Consider the following 21,175-nt stretch of genomic DNA (forward strand, 5'->3'; position numbering starts at 1 on the left):
TGTTTGTCCGTGATATGGATTCAAAAAGTGCTAAATGATTTAGAGCATGGTCTATCTCTCAAACCTGTCCAATAGTGTTTAAGCATATCACCGAAATCACACTCTTTCAATGGAACCCTAGCAAGCAGATCATATTTGTTTGAATTATATATTACACCATCCTGGTCAATCATATCGCAGTGAATGTGGAAATACTCAAAAGGTCTGAATTACTTGTTTGTGGCCCACTGCAACTTGGGCCAAACAAGTTTTCTCCCTCAGAAAAATTAAAACCTAAAAGATATTTTGTATGTGGAGTTATGATGAAAATATAATTCGTTTTCACTCCTTTTAAGTGGTGATAACAATTTTATCAGTGATCTCCTGTAGCGCACAATGAAATGCGCGCTTCTTGATCCCATGTGGGTCAGCCTGTTTATCGAATTCTTCAATGAAATATTTTACTAAGTATAAACCGCCCGTAGGTGGAAAGTAGTACATGTACATAACGCCGTCCATTTTAAATACAATCGTACTCCTCCCCAGTTTCTCAGAAATGTTGTAAAATGTGCAGGGCGGCAGCCCCACATAAATAGCTCTAACACCTGAAATATTCAAAAGTGGCTCATCAAACTGAATTGCTAAATCATTAGAATTGTGACCCTTTTAACCACTTAGACCCAATCATATCTCTATTTTCTCCGCAATAATAGTTTTTATTTTTTTATTTTCTTTGTATTTTCATTATTTTATTTTTAAGTGTAAAAACATGCCAGATTTTATTATAGCAGTCACTAGCATGCAGCATGCAGCATGCAGCATGCAACAAGTAACTAAACTTTTATTGAGTGAACAATATTTCGTGGTGTTTATTTTTAATTTTACCATTGTTCTTCAAGAGAACATTGGGGTTTCAACTAGTATTTTGATTTGCTCTTCCTTCATTTTATTGTAGCTCTCTGGTAAGTTAACTGTGATTTCTTTGATGCTACCAGAGTCTTTCAAAAAAAGAGTCAGGCAACTCGGGAACGTATGGCTTCAACATCAAAGCCGCTGCCCGTTTCGGAATTACTGGATCCGCGCACTTTAGATAAAACGCCAGCGCCATATTGAAAATGCTAGCCTCTATTTCCTTGGCGTGGCCATGGTCAGTGGCTAACAATGGATAAATCTATACCACGCTAAATCCCAAATCAAGGGGCCTGTTGATTGGTCAAGTCACATGGCGTGGTCAGGAGGCGTAGTTTTGTGCTACGGCAGGGTCAACTTCCTCCTCCATTTTTAACGATGAGTGTACATTTTGGATAGGCCTAAGCACTCTTGTCTAGGCTCTCTTTTCTAGGCGACGGGTCATGTGCACCCATGTTGTACATGTAATGGGTGACTTCAAAGTTGGTGTTAGTGTTAACTTTGGGAAAGTGTTTTTCAGCAGTCCTGGATGCATCATTTCCACAAACAAGGCTGTATATCCTTAGCTTTACACCTTAAGTTTGTGTTGATCGCAGCGTCATTCAGAAATGTTGTCTTGTTGCTGCATAAAAGCCCTAACACTTTTACAAAATTAACACTAACACCAACTGTGAAGTCACCCCCAATGCCTTGTCTGTTGTCACCAGGCCTCATTATCAAAGTATTTAGGCTTACGTATAAATGAAAAGTACCCATCAATGATGGCAAATCGATTACGGAGCGTAATGTCCAGGCTTATAGACAGCTCTCCGCCCCATTAGTCTAAAGGTGGGAGGTACAAAACAATTCAATATGGCGCTGGTTCATGCCCATTTCGCCTTGTCTTTTTTCGCCTTTTCCCATTTTGCCTTTAAAAAATATACATTTCGCCTTCTCCTATTTCGCCTTTTCCAATTTTGCCTCTTCCCAATCCGCCTTATTCTATCTCGCCTTTGTCTTTTTTCGCCTTTTCATTTTTCGCCTTATGCTATTTTGCCTCAGTTTTATCTTGCCTTATCACAAGTTGCCTTATCCATTCTTGCCTTCGTCTCAGTTTGCCATTGTCTTAATCTGCCTTCTCCTATTTCACCTTGTCCTAATTTACCTTTGTCCGAATTTGCCTTCATCCTATCTCGCCTTTACCCACCCCGCCTTTGAATTATTTCGCCTTCTTCCCATTTCGCCTTCTTCCTACTTTGCAACAAACTTGGTGTCTTTACCCAGGTTTGTTGAGTCAATCTTTCATATGAAAGTGTCTTCAACAGTGTTGAAGGGCTTCTAAGGTCCATTCGGGGGTACCCCCAACCAAAACCCGGTGGACATTGCCAAAATTACAAGTGTAGATAACTTCTCAGCCATTATAGTCATATTACATTACATACCATATTACAAAAGACTTTTGTCTCTTTTACCCATGTTTGTGGGGCCAATCTTTCATATAAGAGTGTTTCCACGAATTATGTTTTGGTACCCTACCCAAAGGCTGTTGTTTAATTACCAATGTTTTCAAATCTTCATAACTTCTGAACCATCTACATGTAAGCTTACATGTATCTCCAAAACCAACTTAGTATCTTTACCCATGTTTGTCAAATCTTAGAGTTTTCCAAGTCTTTCATGGAAATATTTTGGCATAGTGTTTTGGCATTCTTTGATAAGTAAGACTTGTGACCTGGTACTATATAGGAGGGATGGGGGTGCTAAGTATTTTATTGATCATTCAAAGTGTGAGTGCTTCTGAAGTTCTTTATTATGAACTATAGTCAATAGGCCTACTCAAATCCAGCAATCTGGAAGATGTATTCCTTTGATCATTGGGGAATTATGAGGCCTTCTCACAGAACGAGTTAGCTCTCAAGACAACAAGGCAAAATAGAACAAAGGCAAGATAAGCAAAGGCGGATTGATAAAAGGCGAGGTGAGATATGGCGAAACGGGAGAAGGCAAAATGGGAAGAAGGCGAATTGACACAAAGGTCAATCAAGAAAAGGCAAGATGAGATAAGGCAGGATGAAACCAAGGCAGAATAGGACAAAGGCGAAATAAGAAAAGGCAAACTAGGATGAGGCAAGATGAGAGGAAGGCGAGTTAGGAAGAAGGCCAATTGGAACAAAGGCGAGATAAGACGATGGCGAAATCGTAGAAGGCGAATTGAGAAAAGGCAAGTTAGGAGAAGGCTAAATGGGAGAAGGCAAAATTGGATAAGGGGAATAAGGTTGAGGCGGAATGGGCAGACACCATGGCGCTGGCGTTTTCTCTAAAGTGCGCGGATCCAGTAATTTTGGCAAAGCATGGGCTGGGGTAGTTGTTGTATGACAATGCCGTGACAAAATAGTTGAGTATTCGTCTCAACATCCACTTTTATCATTCCAATTAATTTTGCGTCAATAAGTAAATTAACAGCAATCGGTCAACAGCAAGGCAAGATCGTGTTCCTTAAATAGGCGTGACACTCACAGCATATTGACAGCCATACACAGAGAAGACAGCAGGACGGACGAGCACTAAGTTTGCCTTACGTTCAAAATTAGTGGCGATGCCTGGGTGAAGCTATTTCTAACCAATCAAATCAAAGTTAATAAACCTTTAGTCCCCGGACGGTTGGAATCAATCTACCTACTCGGACTCTTGGGCTCACGCACGGACGCACGGAAAAAGGCAAACGAGTATCCCTGCGTTGGTGCATATACGCTTTTATATAAAGTTGATATGATATTTTAGAATTGGACGACCTGTTGTTGATAATTTCATTGAACACAGTTTCGCACAACTCGGCCCAGAAAAAAGAAGTTGGAAAAAACTCACTGTTTTTAAAAGTAAATGAGTATCATCAACAGGCAGGTCTGCAAGAATCGAATGCATTCGATGCTTCTCTGCTTCGCGAAGTACGTTACGCATATTTTTCCTATTCACCTGTCGCACTATAATCTCGATCTCTTGGTTAAAAGGCGTCCGTATAAAGTGCTGAAGTTTTAATAACCCTGAAATTGGAGAAAAAAAAACTTTAATGGTCCCGTCATAATATTTGGAACATATCCAGCGGATGAGGGTATGGGACCGAACATCCCAGGAAAACGAGGCAAGTTCAGTCAAAGCGGGGCATTTAATGTCGTCTGCTCTCGGAAACAAAATAAATGGAAGTTATATCCCCTTCGAACAGCAAAGAGCTCCAGGAATGGGACCGCACATCCTGGAATGGGACAATACATCAAAGCAATGGCGGACGAAAAACATTTTGAGAAGGTTTTTTTGCTTGCATCTGTCCTTGATACTCGTCTTAGGGAACGTTATTCGCCGAAATGACTCCATCAAGCAAAGCACTTCTTATTGAGCTACATGATGATGCCAATTATGTTATGTATCCGTATCTAAAAACGGGAATTTCAATAGTATTGTTGGGATCCGAAATTCGAATCGAGGGTATTCAAGTGTGACGAACAGCAAACCGACTTTATTTCTATTGGTCAAAATTAAATTTTGAATTTTTCAGAGACACTTTTCTGACCAAGGTACCCTCGGGGTATTTGTAGCCCTATTCATAGCTCAATATATCCTGTCATAAATCATGAAGATGCTAGGTTTCTTCATTCTTTAAAATGTATCTGAATGATATCATTTGATCATAAATCTATCTGATTTAGATTCAATGTTAACCCTTTATGTACCAACAATGATACATTTGAGGGGTTTTACTAGTTTTACTAACATTATCTAAAAATAAAATATTTTCGAAGTCATGGTGTCTCTAGTTAAAGTCACACCATAGACTAACTATATATAGCAGCATTCTGTGTATGTTTCGATACCAGCAAAACATCGTCGTCAACCAAGATTGGAATAATATTGAAAGTTTTATTACCAAAAAAGACCATAAACCTGTGAATTTTTTTTTTCATACTAAAAGAATAAACAATTTGTTACTTTAATCAGGGGCTACAAGTCTTGTATTGTCTCTCAAAGGCATTTTTTAGATTTAGTGCCCTGAAATACAGGCTGTAATATTGGAAGAGGTGCCACTACAAGATGCAGGCCGGTTTAAGTGAATTTGCCAGGAAATCTCGTGTACAACCAAAGTTACAGGTGAAAAGGGGCTACAATTACCCCATTTAACCTAATAAGACGAATGTGTACTAAACTCATACATTATCATACTGGTGTTTGCTAAATAAGATTACACATCATAGGCCGTAAGATTGAATGTTGTTGGGTCGACACTCTCTTTTGGTCTGCCAGAATAGCTCAACTTCCACTCGATATTATTCATAAACGGTGAAATTGACGAGCATATTTCTATTACAGCACATTGCGTGTAAAGCATCTATTACAGTGAATGTCCTTATCCTGGGTTAACCAAGAGGCCAAAAAAGCACGATCTAATTTTTTTGAACCTGTTACAACCAATTAAAGCGAATTCTGATGGTCGACAGCTACAGTGTGTTTAGACATTTCTTTCCTGCCAGAAAATTAAATCCTCTGTTCTTATTAGGAAAGTATATCTTTCTCGTTGAGCGGGTACCTGTCTCACTGTCATTATTTCATGCCCTTTGAGCATAACGTTGAAATGAGTGAACAAATGTTAAAAGTCTTTTGAAAGGGAACAAAAGTTTGACTTTCTAAATAATGTTGTTATTTTTCAACATATTACTACATCGGTTGGTATTGAATCGTGCGAACTGTGTAAGGAATTTCCTTATATTCCTACATGTTACAACATCGATTGGTATAAAGCTCAACATTGAGACTTGTTGGAATCTGTTGGAACGTAATAAAGGGCCAACTTTTTCTACATCGACACTGATAGTCCCCTTTTCTAAAACGGACGGAAGACGATAAAATGTGTCAGGATCTTTAAATTGCAAGCAAACATGTTCAACATCATCGAAAAAGTCCCATCCAGTACTTCATGTTTCATGCGACACTGTTGTTATGTCTGTCATGCAGCCTAATTCGTGTGGCTGATGTCCTGATATCCGTGCTACTATATCATATACTCTCAGCGCAGGTTAAAAAGCTTTTAGATAACTTTTTCGTCCGAATATGATATATAAGCTGATCACTGGACTTTCTATTGAGGGTCTACAGCCTCATGTCGTTTCAATACCAGTGTAGTGTTAAAGCTGACGTGTCGAATACGCATTTCTGAGTGAGACCGAAGAGGGGTTCTCGGGAAAGTTCGTGATGTGCATTTGGATCTTCTACTGAATAAATCCATTACCCCAGAGCACGAATCGAAAGCGATGCATTCTCAGCAGACTCCGTGGGTGGGGTGCACTTGGAGTTTGAGCGTCCGTATATAAATATGCGGACGGAAAGGTATGAACACGTTTCAACCACTGGCCTCCACACTGTATTGGTAGGGCTTTCATTTTAACCATATGAATACAATGATAAATTTACCAAACTGTCTAGTGTGTCTTTAAAACTAATCAACGCCAACACATCACTGTAATTTCTTTGGTTTATCAAATACATGTATTTCGAGATCTAACATATTTGGTTTGTCAATTTAGATGCTGTAATCCCGTACGATTTTTTCCAGGCATCGAGGTCAACGTACACGATTTATCCGGTGCGTGGAAATGGTATATCACCTTCTGAATAAATCTAGTGTACGCTAGGATTTCGATATCGCTCAAGTTTATGTACATTTCTCGTTCTTTTTGCATCGTTTGATTATATTTTCTTGCCTTTATTGGGGAGTACATATCAGTGAACACACTCCGTAAGACCATTTTCACGTATGCGACAGGCATCGACCATGCCCGGTCTATGCGTTCATTTGCGATCATTTTAGTATCCACTCACGGACTTTCTCTAGATTGGTAGATGAATACGAGGAATTGGCAGAAAGGTGTCATCGAAGCATAGAAGATGAGAAAATACGACGCAGAATTCGGCAGCATAGCCATGATGAACATTGTATCTCATTCGTTCGTCAGGAATTGACGGAAAACGTGGAGTAAAAGATCATGGTGAGCTGTTTCAGTCAGTGGCATTTTCGATATTTTTGTTTGAATAATTCCGACCCAGGTACCTGTAGTTAATCCTTAAGAACGCAACGGAGAAAAAGCAACGTCACTTTGCTTTTGACAGCCGAAGCGATCGGTAGGTGATAAAGCTTGGAAACAGTGAAACCTTGGAACCAGTGATAAACCTTGGAATAGTCAGTACTAAACCGTGGAATCAATGTGCAAGTACCGCGTGAAATCGGGTGCGTTCCTTCCACGATTTATACCCTCCCAACTGCCAATCTCGTCCCAGCTGACTTTATTGATGGGTGGCACTACACAGTGCGGAGGACGGTGTCGAGGGCAGCGTCAAATTGGCCTCGGGCAACCGACCCGAAGTAGTCTTTCAGTTCCTGTTGAGGCCTAATCATACATCACAGGCACCATAATCTATACATTTCTGGGTTTGTATGAATCCAGAGAAGAAGTCTACAGCATTTTCACTGCATCTGATTCACAAGTGCACCGATAGGTGGCGCCACCTTTGACATCACTGGATCCTGAAAATGGTAAATAATTGAACAAGAAATGGCAGGATGTGTGCGATCTCCAAACGGGTATGAATCGGTTCAAAATAAATGATTTGGGAATTACATTATCACCAACAGATGGCCAAATGCATCTAGTTTCTTTATTTGATGTGAAAACATGGAGTCATCTCGGCTATTTTTTCGCTATATGGCCTAGAATTTAGACGAGCATAATTGATACACGCAAAACTACGCCCAACCTCGCGTTGGAGATGGAAGGAATGTTACATATTGAGGCTAAACTGGGGATTGAGACCCACTTCAAATTGCACAAATGCTAGGGTCATAAAATCGCCAAAGATCCCTCTGCACATAGAAACTAAGACCAGGGCGTCAAATAAATAGTATTTGGAACACGATGGACCCATTCATGAACATGAAACGGCCTGCGTCTTAAGAACTACTTTTCTCGGGGGGGGGGGGGACAAAACGGACCCCGTCCCCACTGTGTAGTGCCACCATAGGTCTCACTAGCCGGTGCGGAGGCCATGGCCTACCTGCCTCCAAAAATGACGCTACGTCTTTTCATGCATACCCCTGTTCCAGCGGCTGTAGACTTGGCAGTTCCTTGCTCTCACACAAACCTATACATTTCTAAATAGCTTGTCTCTTGTAGAATACATCTGGCCAAGTTTCAACGTCGTCTAGATATACAGTCATGCAAAGACCGATGCAGCACAATGCATGAGACACCCTGTACGTTCACGCAAATTTGAAAAATTTCACCTCTATGCATTATAACTTCAAGATTAACAAGGATGGTGAAAAGAAAATTCATGCACATCTACTCATCACCCTGAGAAAGCCAACTGACGACTGTTTCAATCTTTTATATAAAAATAGGCTGTCGTTGCGGCTTTTGTTTGAGTATTTTGCCCTCGAAATTTTACCTTGAGGACATGTGCAATCTCACAGGAACCAGTCGATGTCAACATCCTCTTGAGCTAAAAATAGAATGCGGGGCCTGCTCACCGCGTAAGTGCACAGAAGAAGCTGGTATTTTCTTCAAATTATCGTCAGCGCTACCCCTTCACAAAAAACATCGGACACTGACATTTGAATAAGTAGCAATTGGGATAGAGTAGGCCAATATGTATTCATGGTAATCACTCGAGATTGAAGAACTAGTTTTTTGGGACCTGATCACCACTGGCTAGTGAGACCATAGCAATTTGCCAGTAGATTCTGAATCAACCTTTTTGTGGAGGACGACGTCATCATGGAATGCATTTGAAATGCATTGTTATCGTTAAAAAATAAACTTATATTCATGACGGGCCGCAACTGCAAACATCTAATTATTTCTCTTCCATCAAAGCAAAAGTAAGTTTTTTTAATAGTTTTGTATTCCCTATACTAAAATAAAACGTTTTTTATTAGAAGAATAATTTTGTATATATAATGCTCTGATAGAGCTCGGTAGATAGGACAAACATGCACACGGGAATCACTAAACGTTGTGTCCGCTTAGAACTGGTGACACGAAAAGATCTCTACATCACTCAATGTGTATGAAGATGTACGAAATCGCTCACCGTGAAGGAATTTGTTCACATATTTCATCTCCAAACCCGGCTAAAACTTTCGGTTATCAAACTTCTTCTACGTTTCTTGTCATGTTTAAGATGATGTACAGATAAGTGCCAGCCGGTACTGCATGATGTAGTCAATCTTCTCTGTATCACCCTGTTTGATCACACCGCTCCGTAGTTCAAATTGGCCCCGTGTGGTAGCGTAGTAAGCGGAGCACTGATTGGTCCATATTACGGGTGTGTGGTGGGCGTGTCGTCACGTGCATGCCCATATTTGGGAGGTCAGTACTTTACACTCGAGGCGAGGTACGACTGGGTTGTTCTAAAATATAGATTGTTGAATCGGATATACGACTGATTTCTAAACTACCGTCAAATTCCGATCTGATTATTTAAAAATAAGCTCCAAATATTGATTCGTAACCACCTTAGGTTCCAATGGCACTATTTCATGTTTTTATGCATTTTTAAGACTGATTCCAAGGTTTATCACTGGTTCCAAGGTTTCGCTGTTTCCCAGCTTTATCACCTACAAAAGCGATCACGTCATACCAGGACAAGAGGCGTAAGGTCTCACTAGCCGGTGAGGAGGCCATGGCCAGGCCTACCTGCTTCCAAAAATGACGCGACGTCAATTCATGCATACCCCTATTCCAGCGGCTGTAGACTTGGCAGTATCTTACTCTCACACAAACCTTTACATTTATGAATAGCTTGTCACTTGTAGAATACATCTGGCCAAGTTTCAACGTCATCTAAACATACAGTCATGCATAGACTGATACAGCACAATGCATGAGATACCCTGTTTGTTGAGGCAAATTTGAAAAATTTCACCTTTATGCATTATAACTTCAAGATTAACAAGGATATGGAAAAAAATTATCATACACATCTACTCATCACCTTGAGAAAGCCAACTGACGACTATTTTAATCTTTTATATAAAAATAGGCTGTCGTTGCGGCTTTTGTTTGAGTTTTTGCCCTCGAAATTTTACCTTGAGAACATGTGCAATCTCACAGGAACCAGTCGATGTCAACGTCCTGTTGAGCTATAAAGGTCATGAGGGGCCTGCTCATCGCGTAAGTGCACAGAAGAAACTGGTCCTTTTTCTCAAATAATCGTCAGAGCACCCCATCACAAAAAATCGGACATTTACATTTGAACAAGAAGCAATGGGGATAGAGTAGGCCCATCTGTATCCATAATAATCACTCGAGATTATTATAACTAGTTTTTTAGGAGGGTACAATCCCGACCTGATCACCACTGGCAAGTGAGACCTAAGCAAGCAAACACGCGAACCTTTTGTTTTGTGTCTGACGCACAAAACAGTGAACTATTCACTGACTCCATTTTCCACTTACACAGTAGACAGTTCACAGTTGGCCAGATGCTTTCGCCGTCTATTATCCGCTTCTTGAATTAACAATGAGTGGGCCCATACGTGAGACAAAAAGTTACCAGATTGTGACTCGTGGCTGTGAATGATAGGACCCCGACCCCTGATCACTGCCAAACTTTATATGTGAGACAAAAAAAATCCTGATTGTGACTTACGGCTTGGAATGATGGGACCCCGACCCATGACCACTGCCAAACTTTATACGTGAGACAAAAAGTTACCAGATTGTGACTCGTGGCTGTGAATGATAGGACCCCGACCCATGATCACTACCAAACTTCATACGTGAGACAAAAAGTTACCAGATTGTGACTCGTGGCTGGGAATGATAGGACCCCGACTCCTGATCACTGCCAAACTTTATATGTGAGACAAAAAGTTACCTGATTGTGACTTACGGCTGGGAATGATGGGACCCCGACCCATGATCACTGCCAAACTTCATACGTGAGACAAAAAGTTACCAGATTGTGACTCGTGGCTGGAAATGATAGGACCCCGACCCCTGATCACTGCCAAACTTTATATGTGAGACAAAAAGTTACCTGATTGTGACTTACGGCTGGGAATGATGGGACCCCGACTCATGACCACTGCCAAACTTCATACGTGAGACAAAAAGTTACCAGATTGTGACTCGCGGCTGGGAATGATAGGACCCCGACCCATGATCACTGCCAAACTTCATACGTGAGACAAAAAGTTACCAGATTGTGACTCGTGGCTGGGAATGATAGGAGCCCGACCCTGATCACTGCCAAACTTCATACGTGAGACAAAAAGTTACCAGATTGTGACTCGCGGCTGTGAATGATAGGACCCCGACCCATGATCACTGCCAAACTTTATATGTGAGACAAAAAGTTCCCAGATTGTGTCTCGTGGCTGTGAATGATAGGACCCCGACCTATGATCACTGCCAAACTTCATACGTGAGACAAAAAGTTACCAGATTGTGACTCGTGGCTGGGAATGATAGGACCCCGACCCATGATCATTGCCAAAATTCATACTTGAGACAAAAATTTACCAGACTGTGACTGGCAGCTGGGAATGAGAGGACCTAACCACCCCAACCCCTCTTACTCCTGGCACATAGGGGAAAAAGGTCTCTTATTGTGACATGTTGTTGGAAATGATACCGCCTGTAGCCGCCCATCCTCACTGCTAAAATGAAATAAAAGAGTCAAAATTTCAAATTCAAATTGATTTATTGATTTATCATCTATTCGGCTACAGTCAAAAACTATATATATAGTACAAATTAAAAACACGTGGTCATTCAACAATATTCCAGATTATCATACCTCATTAGTATGTGAGCCAATCACGTCGCGTCATTCACGACCACGTGCCATGCGATAATTTTGACTATTCCACGGCATTATTCCACGGCTGACGTCATCGATGACGCGATATTGCAAATGGCGGCCATTAAGATTTCGACGAAATCGGCGATAAAAAACAGCATATTTACGGCGTTTTAAGCCAGGAAGTTGCACAGTGATACTGTCAGGGTCTTGAATTACACCCACAAAGTAGGTAGGTTGCATTGGGTGGGACTGTTACATCCACGAACAGAAAGTACAAGGCATTCAAGTTGGGCCTGGACTTGCTTCAAACAAACATCGTCTGCTAATGTAAACACACACTGTCTACAGTACATAATGTACACGTCTTGGCTCCATACATGATTTGCGTATCCGCCGATTAAAAATCACTTTGACAGTGGTTTGGGTCGCTGTGCAAAACCTGCTGGGCCGATTTCTTCAAGGTTTGGTTTAAAGCCTCGTGAAATAATTTTTGACCTGACAAATAATTTTGACTATTCTATGGCTTGACATGCAATATTTATATAATATTCAATGGTATTCTTCGTTGCGCAGAGAATGTGCGCAAAAGCAAACACACAGTAGAATGTTCACTGATTAATGCGATATCGACAACAGTGAAATGCTCTACTGTGGTATAGTAGAGAGTACGTTGGAATACGGCTGCACCAAAACGAAGAAACGAGATACCACAAAACGTCTCAGCGGAATTACTCTGTGTGCACCTCGCTTAAGAGAACCACTTATTCTGATGCGATTTAATAATCAATCACCAAAAACAAAGTTTCAATTTCTTTCTGTCCTTTTAACCAACTTCCCCCTCATCGTAGTTCAATATCAGGCCCACTGTCTCGTCAAGAGATCCCACGAGCGAATAGACAGGACTCCCTCCTCCCTTCTCCAGGAAGACAGTAGTCCGTATGATCCGTCTCGATTGGAAAAGATTTGGCGAATTGGTGATCGACAGTAGATGGTGGCTGAGCGGGCTTCTTCCTGACGGAAACGAGGGCGCGGTGATCCCGCCTCCATAAAATGACGAACGGATAGAGGATGATGATGACAATGAGTTGATGTTTGAATCGGATGTAGATGATGATGATGATGACTGATTCAGCAATAAACCTTTTCTAGTAACGTTCATTAGTTTAATCCATTCATTTGTTCAAATCCTGTCCATTACCCCACTATCAGGCCAATTTCACAGTTTATCATTTGGCCTGACAATTCGATTTGATAACCCTGTATTATTTTCACTGGAGAGCATGCGGGAGCTGTTGTCACGCGTTTGCCCGGTTACATACCGATTACCTCATAAGGTGGAATTCACCAAGGTGTTTTATCTGCCGTTTAAGTGTTGTACGCGTACAAAATATGTGGTAAAACGCACGATCATCGCGCGCGCTCTGAAAGTTAAACAGAAAATCACAACAAGTGATTATACTGCGTGCGGACAAGAAGCGTGTTTTCGAACAAAAGAGAACTTAATCGCCCGTGAGGTCATGTTTATATCTGCGACAAGGCCAACTGTCGTGTTGCTGGTTGATGCGATTGCATCATCGCCATCGTCTTAAGGTACAGATGCTTGAGTGGTCGCTTGAGGAGCATCATCATCATATGCGTTGTGATCTTGCTCAAGATCTCCAATGATGATGGCTAAGATAGCTCATATTTCATCATCCACGTCGTTGACATCTGGTAATCCACCGCCGGTTTTCGCCATATCAATTTTTTTGTCTCGTGCTATCGCCTTGGCCTTGGTTTTCATCCGTCACCACGATTCTCTGAGATCTTTTGGGTCATTCTTCGGTCTCTCGGGGAAATTTGCAGCCATTTCGTTGGAAATGTCAACCCATGCCAGCTGTTTATTCTTGGTCATGGTTGCATTTGCCCGCTTACTTTCAATAACCATCTCCCGCAATCGTATCGCTTCAATGAGGCCGATCTTTTGCTCCTCATTAAATTTTTAGACCTCTTTGTTTTAACCATGCTGGCAGCGTGTGAGTACTTGACTGTAGGCCTACTTTTATATGCTGCTAGTTACGTATTTCTATTGCGCGGTTGAACGAACAATGGTTCGACATTCATTTATTGAACGATTAAACTAGCCTTGTCCGCGTGCAAATAAAAAACATCGATGATCGTGTCTTCAGAATAGCTGTTTAGACGATCGTTTATCCGTCCGTGGACAACACTGTTTTATCCTCCGTGTATCAGATAATCGGTCTTTAATTGCACGCACGTTAAAATGCCTTGGTGAATTCCACCCAATATCTATAGGTTAAGAGTTATGTCAAAGTGATTGGCTGGAATTAAGGCCCGATTGCCAAAAGAAATAAACATAAAAGTCTCACTAAGAACTACGTAATTGGGGAGTTTTCTTCAGATAATTGTAAAGCAATCAGTCATATGTTATCGGATCTTCGCTATTTTTGTCTTAGATTGAAGATATTGATTTTCTCTAACGAACAGCGTTGGTTTCAATTCAATCCGTCATGTGCTTCTTAAGAAATCCGCCATTAAAGTTAGAGAGGACCAGAAAAAACGTCACGAAGCCACACGGGCGTTGGTCTTATCAGTCTTATGAATAAAGAGTCTGGTCGCGGCAAGTTTCCTTTGATCCCACAGCTCTCTTGGGCAATTTACTGGAAACCGTGATGAACAAACTGACAACTACAAACTGAGCGGCGGTGCGAAACAATGATAGAATGACTAATAATTCTTAATTTTTTGGGTGATTTTAACGGATTTCTGCAATGACCGTACATGTTTAGCGAACCCTCGAGCACCGAGTAACAAAGGCAATAACTTGTCCGTCGAAATTCAGCTTCCGACGAATAACTACAGCAGACCATGGCACGGTACCGGCATGGTGATTCCAGTTCTTTTCGTCTACATGAACATTCCATCCATAATCGTCAAGAAGATTCTATTCTATATCAAACAGGATAGTCCAGTTGCTTTTTTTGCAGTTTCCATATCTATGACGTGTACTGGTCCAGAATCCGTCGGGTGCCCTGGGCAATTTTAGATATATTCGTTTCCATGGCAACCACTTACAAAAAACGTGTATTTTTGTCAATCGCATTTTCTCCCGACATAGAAGTCCCATTTATACAATTAAAACAACTAATCATATTCAAATCAAAACTGGCTACCGTTTTAATGCAATAAAAAGATGGTTAAAGGTCAAGGTCACTGGGAAAAGTCAAGGTCATTGCGCAAAATGCACTTTTTTAACTTTTTTTTGTTTCATAACAACAATTTTCATTTGCTAATTACTGGCATGTTTTATTATAATAATGGGTTTATTTTCCTAAATGTTTTATCCATAGATAATGACCTTTAAAATGACGTATCATACATAACTGGCAAATGAACACTTCTCGAGAAATACGAAATGGCGTAAAGATGATAGAGGTTGACGTCATGCGTAATGGTAGTATGTAAACACTGAAACGTTTCAAAAGAAACAGGTCAAACGAAACGAGTCAAAAATAAAAATATGGCATAAAAATGAATACTTCTGAATGATTATACTCATGAACTGTTATAATGATTACAATAATTCTGTTTGCGCACTTTGATAGTCTGGATCGATTTTTAGGCGATTAATTTGGTAAATTGTTTGCAACACGGCGACCCGCCTTGGCATTCCACATTTTCAGCGCAATAAGTAAATCGGCCTCGTCCCCGTGCCAATCTCCAAAAGCAGAGTTAATATTCAAAATATTATCTCTGCCCGAATTGGCTTCCATGTTGGCGAATCACTGTACATTATGCATTCGATCGTGCAGTGTAATTGAACTGAAAATGGCCGCGGCCACAGATTCGTACTCACTTTGGGCACGAAATAACAAAAGGTTATGGCGTTTTAAATTAAACAATTACAATCGAAATGTTTGAATGAACCATCCTTATCATGTCTTAAAGTTTCGCATCAATATATGCTTTGAACATCTTGTAATAATGAAATGAGTGGATCCAGCACATTCGGCAATAATGGCGGCCAATTAGGGCAGGGAAATGCCCGATGAAATGCGGAATAACATGAATAATGCTATGACCTCTGATCTGCTGATGCTCCGTGTCTGAGTGCTACGTTCGAAAGAGTTCAAGGCAAAATTGGACATGTTCAATTCAAGGTGTTCCAATAAATCATCGTTATTGTCGTTAAAGTATAAGATAGCGCTAAATATTGGGGCAGGGTACGAGGTTACGTGGGGAAATACCGGTTTATCTAAATTGTGAAAGAGCTGAACGGACTGTGGTAAATTTATTTATAATTAATCGCTTTCTGTTTGAATTTCTGTGGCTTTTATGCGGTAAAAATACAAAACAAAGCTATTGAAAAACGACATATCCACATAGTGCATTTTCAATTTCACGTTTTGACCATTTATTTGACTCGTTTCGTTTGACCTGTTTCTTTTGAAACGTTTCAGTGTTTGCATACTACCATGCGTAATTCAACGTTTTTCGTATAATTTGACGTCATAACTCGTTAAAAATCTCCTGTATTCCGTGTTACAAGCTGTCCGATTTTTTATCGGCGATTTTTTTCTCAAGAATCTATGTATGCATGATCAGCATCACTAGGGGATGAACTGTACTACCTCCACCGTGACGGACTACCATCGATAAGTATTTTGTCTTTTTGTGAAGAAAATGCCACTGGCGGTCGTTTCGGGATGGATGGGTGGATTTATATCTGCTAATTTTATCAGGTTGACCTAGAGAAAAGACAAGAACTCCTAGTTTCAATGAACTGCTATAATTATTATATATTTTATATGTATAAATATAACACAATCACATTATATACGACTTGGCACTGGCTATTATAAAAACAATTTACATCTCATTACATGTACATCTCATTCAATCAAATCTATTCGAACTCGCACCATTTGTCAATGTGCATCGCTGATCTTGTTTAGTGACTAACAACACGTGCGTTTCTTACTTGATGACGTCAGACGAAGTTACTGAGCTCTGATTGGCTGTCAATGTACACAATGTTACGAACCTACCTGTAAAAAAAACCTCGCTAATCGTCATCATTTTGATTGTTTGCTGCACGATTTCTGATGGCGTATTCATTGCAGCAGTCGGCATCACCTTGACACCCGCAGAACAGTGTACACGGCAGGTGTGCTTGATAGCACTGACACTGAGCTGTGGCACAGGGCCTGTCTTTGCTACAGCCACACCTAATCAACTTTAGTACTTCGGGGGGAGCTAGCTGAACTCTTGTAGGAATTGTCACCGGAACGAGTACTTTAGAATCAGCGTCACGCAAATATCCAAAATGACAAGGGTCCATGCTAGGGGGTTCTGGATAGATAGCTGCATTCCATATGGCCGTCTGTATGTGAGCCCGTCTCACATTTTCCTCAGATAATTCTGTAGTCGGTGGGAGGGACTTGAGTTCTGGTGCCTTTGTGACCTTCAGTTTCCCCATTTTTCTCGACCACACATCTATTCTGACTTCGGACATCGACACCTTTGTCTTTAGACTCCCAAAACAGCCGGCCATGAATGAAGTACATTCCTTTATGATGTCGTCCATGTCGAATGTGTTGTCACCGAGCTTCGTTAACGTATGTCCACTTTCCAAAGTTTTGATCATGGTCGCTTTGCCAATTCCATAGGGATGTGCCACAGTGTCACACCCTGACAGCGCATGTGCTGCGAGTAACTGGGGAGTTAGGTGGGCATGTTTGCGAGCAGTGGCACCAATTTTTCACAACAAACCCGGCATCATCTTCGAATCCCTTCTCGATACGTTCGTGTAAATCATCCAACCTATCCTTACTAGCAACAATGATTGTACATATTCGTTGAGGTCCTGCTACACTGGTCGCCGTGCGCTTTCCATCCTAACCACAGAAAACACACAAGTCCATATTCATCCAGTGCAGTTCTACCTGAAAACCTAAGTAGACATGTAGTGTAACTGATAGAATTAACGTCATCCATGTTCATCGATCCTAACAACTCAACCTTGACTAAACTACGTTAACTCAGGATCTGGAATTCACCTCTCCCACTGTCTTTACTTCAACTGCAGAATGTTTTAATTTAGTCAAGTTCCCTTTATGTGATAACAGGGTGGACACACTATTAAAGGCCATATATCAAGGTTTGAAAACATGCTTGATACTCATGAAATATGTTGAGGGTTAAAAAACAAGATCACAGACATTAAAAAATTCTAATAATAAAGTCATTATTTAGTTATTTCAATTTTCAATTTTAAACTATTTGAATTTCCCACCACACACAACTTTAGATTAGTTCCACATGTGGCCGCTAGGGATTTTTTGATGACGTAGATCAGGCCAGTCAGAACAAAGCAAGATGGCTTCCGCATACAGTTCAGAGAGTGAGAGCAGTGAAATTGAGGATGTTTTGGTCGATACAGAAGGATATTTAAACGTTGAGCCGTACATGTTCGAGCCATTAATATCACTAGATCATAATGAGAGTGATCATTCGGACGAAAGTGATTAGAATTTGTGGTTAATCAATTTGCATGGCAGACCTGCCGATATAGCAAAGAAGACATTGATAGATGATTGCAGATGCAGAACATGTATGATTTTTGAACAGACTAATGTTGCACAATATTGTTTCGCCTCGTCTGTGTTGTATCGCCAGTTATGTCATGACGCTGAACTACTATTGAAAAGTGACGTTGCTAGCCTGATTAGGTAATCAAGTTGTCAAACACATAATTGGCTATATCTTCAAAATGGATGGAGCTAATTGCATTTGGTTTTCTGTATTGTATAAAGTGTTAGGTACACTTTTGAAATCGTCTTACAGCAGAAAATGGCAAAAAACCTAGATATATGGCCTTTAATATAGAGATGCTGTTTTAAATGTGTGCAAGTTTAGTCTTAAAAGACCTGTCAGATTTTCAGTATTAGTGCTACAAATAAAGAGTAATGTAATAATAGTAATTACCTAATATGAATTTATACTAGTATTCTTGTCATGGACCTTATCGCAGCATACAATGTTTTCTTAAACTTCGTTTGTCTTTAGGAACGCTGAAAAGAAATAATACAATGGTCACTTAAAAATATCATTTATTTAGTAGACCCGAAATATATATTACAGTTATTCCTATTTTTACCATTAGAACTCCACAAAGAAATATTTTGACCATTGTTTAGCTATTGCAAATAATACGTACCCTGTCAGCCCTTCCATCATCAACGAGAAACGCGCGTAAGGTTGGTTTAGCGACCACTACTCCTTGATCGATGCCCAAGAGAACCTGAAAAAATAAGTGGTGTATTAAAGTCCCAGCCTGAAATCACGCCTGTCTGCAACGTATCAATCAGTCGTGATACTACTAATTAATCTGCTGATAAACTAACTTCATGTATTACGGCTATCAATAACTTCAGCGATTTCTAATGAACAAATCAATATAGTGAACAAGTGTCCACTACTTATTTCTCAACATCAATATTAAGGCGGGCACATAAACATTATGTCATGGCCCTCTATTTTGTTCCATATGACCATGAACCTCTAGATATGAAGTCCAGACATTCCCAACTGGAGTTTCGGGCGAACGTTCGCCAGTGCTTTTTTTTCAATTAACGATATTGCCAACTGATTTTGCACAGATATGATCTTTCTTTCATTTAACACAAACGCTGGCCGCATGCAGTGTCATAAAACATATTAAGAGACAAATTTTTATGAGCCAAAATAGTGATCGGCTAGAAAATTGAAAAGTAGCCCCGGCTGTACATGGCCTACTTCGGGGCAAAGAGAGGGGAAAAGTCTTTAAAATCAATGCTTACCTATATGACAAACATGCATGGAATCCACAAGACATCAGATAAAAATGTGCTTCACTAATTGGCAACTAATAAACATAACGCAGATGATAAAAAACGTCAATTCCTTGGTAAATTGCACGAAAAAAACTGCGCTTCCACTGCTTTGGCAGCCATTCCTCCAAAGAAACAGCTTTCAAGCGCATCTTCATTGTTGGAAATATGACGATATGACGTTGGACATCCGAATTTTAAAATCCGGAAAGCCAAACAACTTTTCGATACTCTGATACTTAATGACAAACTACAAAGACAAGAGAAAGTTTGCTTATATGAGATCATGACCTTGACCTTTCCTTTTTAAATAAGGCTAGATGTCAACCTCATACCATCTTCACGCCATTTCGTATTGCGCGAGAAGTGTTCATTTGCCAGTTATGTATGATACGTCATTTTAAAGGTCATTATCTACGGATAAAACATATAGGAAAATAAACCCATATTATAATAAAACATGCCAGTAATTAGCAAGAGAAAATTGTTATGAAAAAAAAGGTTAAAAAATGCATTTTGCGCAATGACCTTGACTTTTCCCAGTGACCTTGACCTTTAACCATCTTTTTATTGCACTAAAACGGTAGCCAGTTTTGATTTAAATATGATTAGTTGTTTTAATTGTGTAAATGGGACTTCTATGACGGGAGAAAATGCGATTGACACAAAGACACGTTTTTGTAAGTGGTTGTCATGGAAACGAAGATATCTTAAATTGCCCAAGGGTGCCAGCCCGGCACCCGACGGATTCTGGACAAGTACACGTCATAGATATAGAAACTGCAAAAAAATTGCGTTCAGACCTCCGAGCAATGGTTCGTGATAAGCGATAACCACTGGTGTGCGTTCAGTGCGGAGAGACGCGTGTGTCAAAATGGACGCTCAATCAGCACAAGGCACTTAAACATAGCACCGGCGAGAACCTTTGCGGTGTACAAATTCAAGGCAATTCCCTCGCCATGAAGGCATCAACGATCGACTATTGGTAGTAAGGTTTCTTTTTAGATTGGGAAATATGACTGTCGGGGCCAAATTTTGAGTGAGTGAGATGAGAGAAATAATTTTTGATCATTGAACCATACAACCCGTACACTTTCAGTGCGTTACATTGCTAATCCAGTAAACATCGTACATCTTAATGAAGTCAAGATATTTTGCGCTGTATGTCAGCAATACGAAATGTATATTTTTTGCTACTTCGTCAGTCTTTACTCTTGGCAGTGTAGTACACGACAGCCTTTCAGGAATGGCGTCAATTTCAGAGGCTTCGCCATAAAAGGATGTCTTTGAAGATTATCAAATTTTCACCTTCCAACGTGAATTTTTGCTCCGTTTCTCTAAGTTACGTCCGCATGGGCAGACTGGTGTTAACTATAACGACCGATGATGCATGCATAATAAGCAGAACCGGATTAAACCAAAGGAACTTACCGAAAATTGTAAAAATATTTGCTACCTGGAAAATCATGGCAAAACGGAAGTTCGTTGAACCGTAGGCCTTCATATTGCTGGCTAAACCGATTCGGCTATCCAACGTGGGTATACGCTTAATATATCGGGTATTTTTGTTAAATATAGCCATCTGT

General features: G+C 40.4%; 1 protein-coding gene across 9 annotated transcripts in view; it reads right to left on the minus strand.

Annotated features, from left to right (window-relative positions):
* Positions 1-21,175, minus strand: part of LOC135487615 (glutamate receptor ionotropic, kainate 2-like) — a 223,255-nt gene that overhangs the window by 107,872 nt on the left and 94,208 nt on the right. For all 9 annotated transcript variants that reach the window (XR_010446880.1, XR_010446879.1, XM_064771577.1 and 6 more), the window contains exon 4: positions 3,733-3,908. Coding sequence is in view for 7 of the 9 variants with exons in the window: in XM_064771577.1 (XP_064627647.1) it covers positions 3,733-3,908 (176 nt within the window). In the remaining 2 variants the exon portion in view is untranslated. The remainder of the gene's footprint in view (positions 1-3,732; positions 3,909-21,175) is intronic.

This window comes from Lineus longissimus, chromosome 5 (assembly GCF_910592395.1).
Source record: "Lineus longissimus chromosome 5, tnLinLong1.2, whole genome shotgun sequence".
Lineage (NCBI taxonomy): Eukaryota > Metazoa > Nemertea > Pilidiophora > Heteronemertea > Lineidae > Lineus > Lineus longissimus.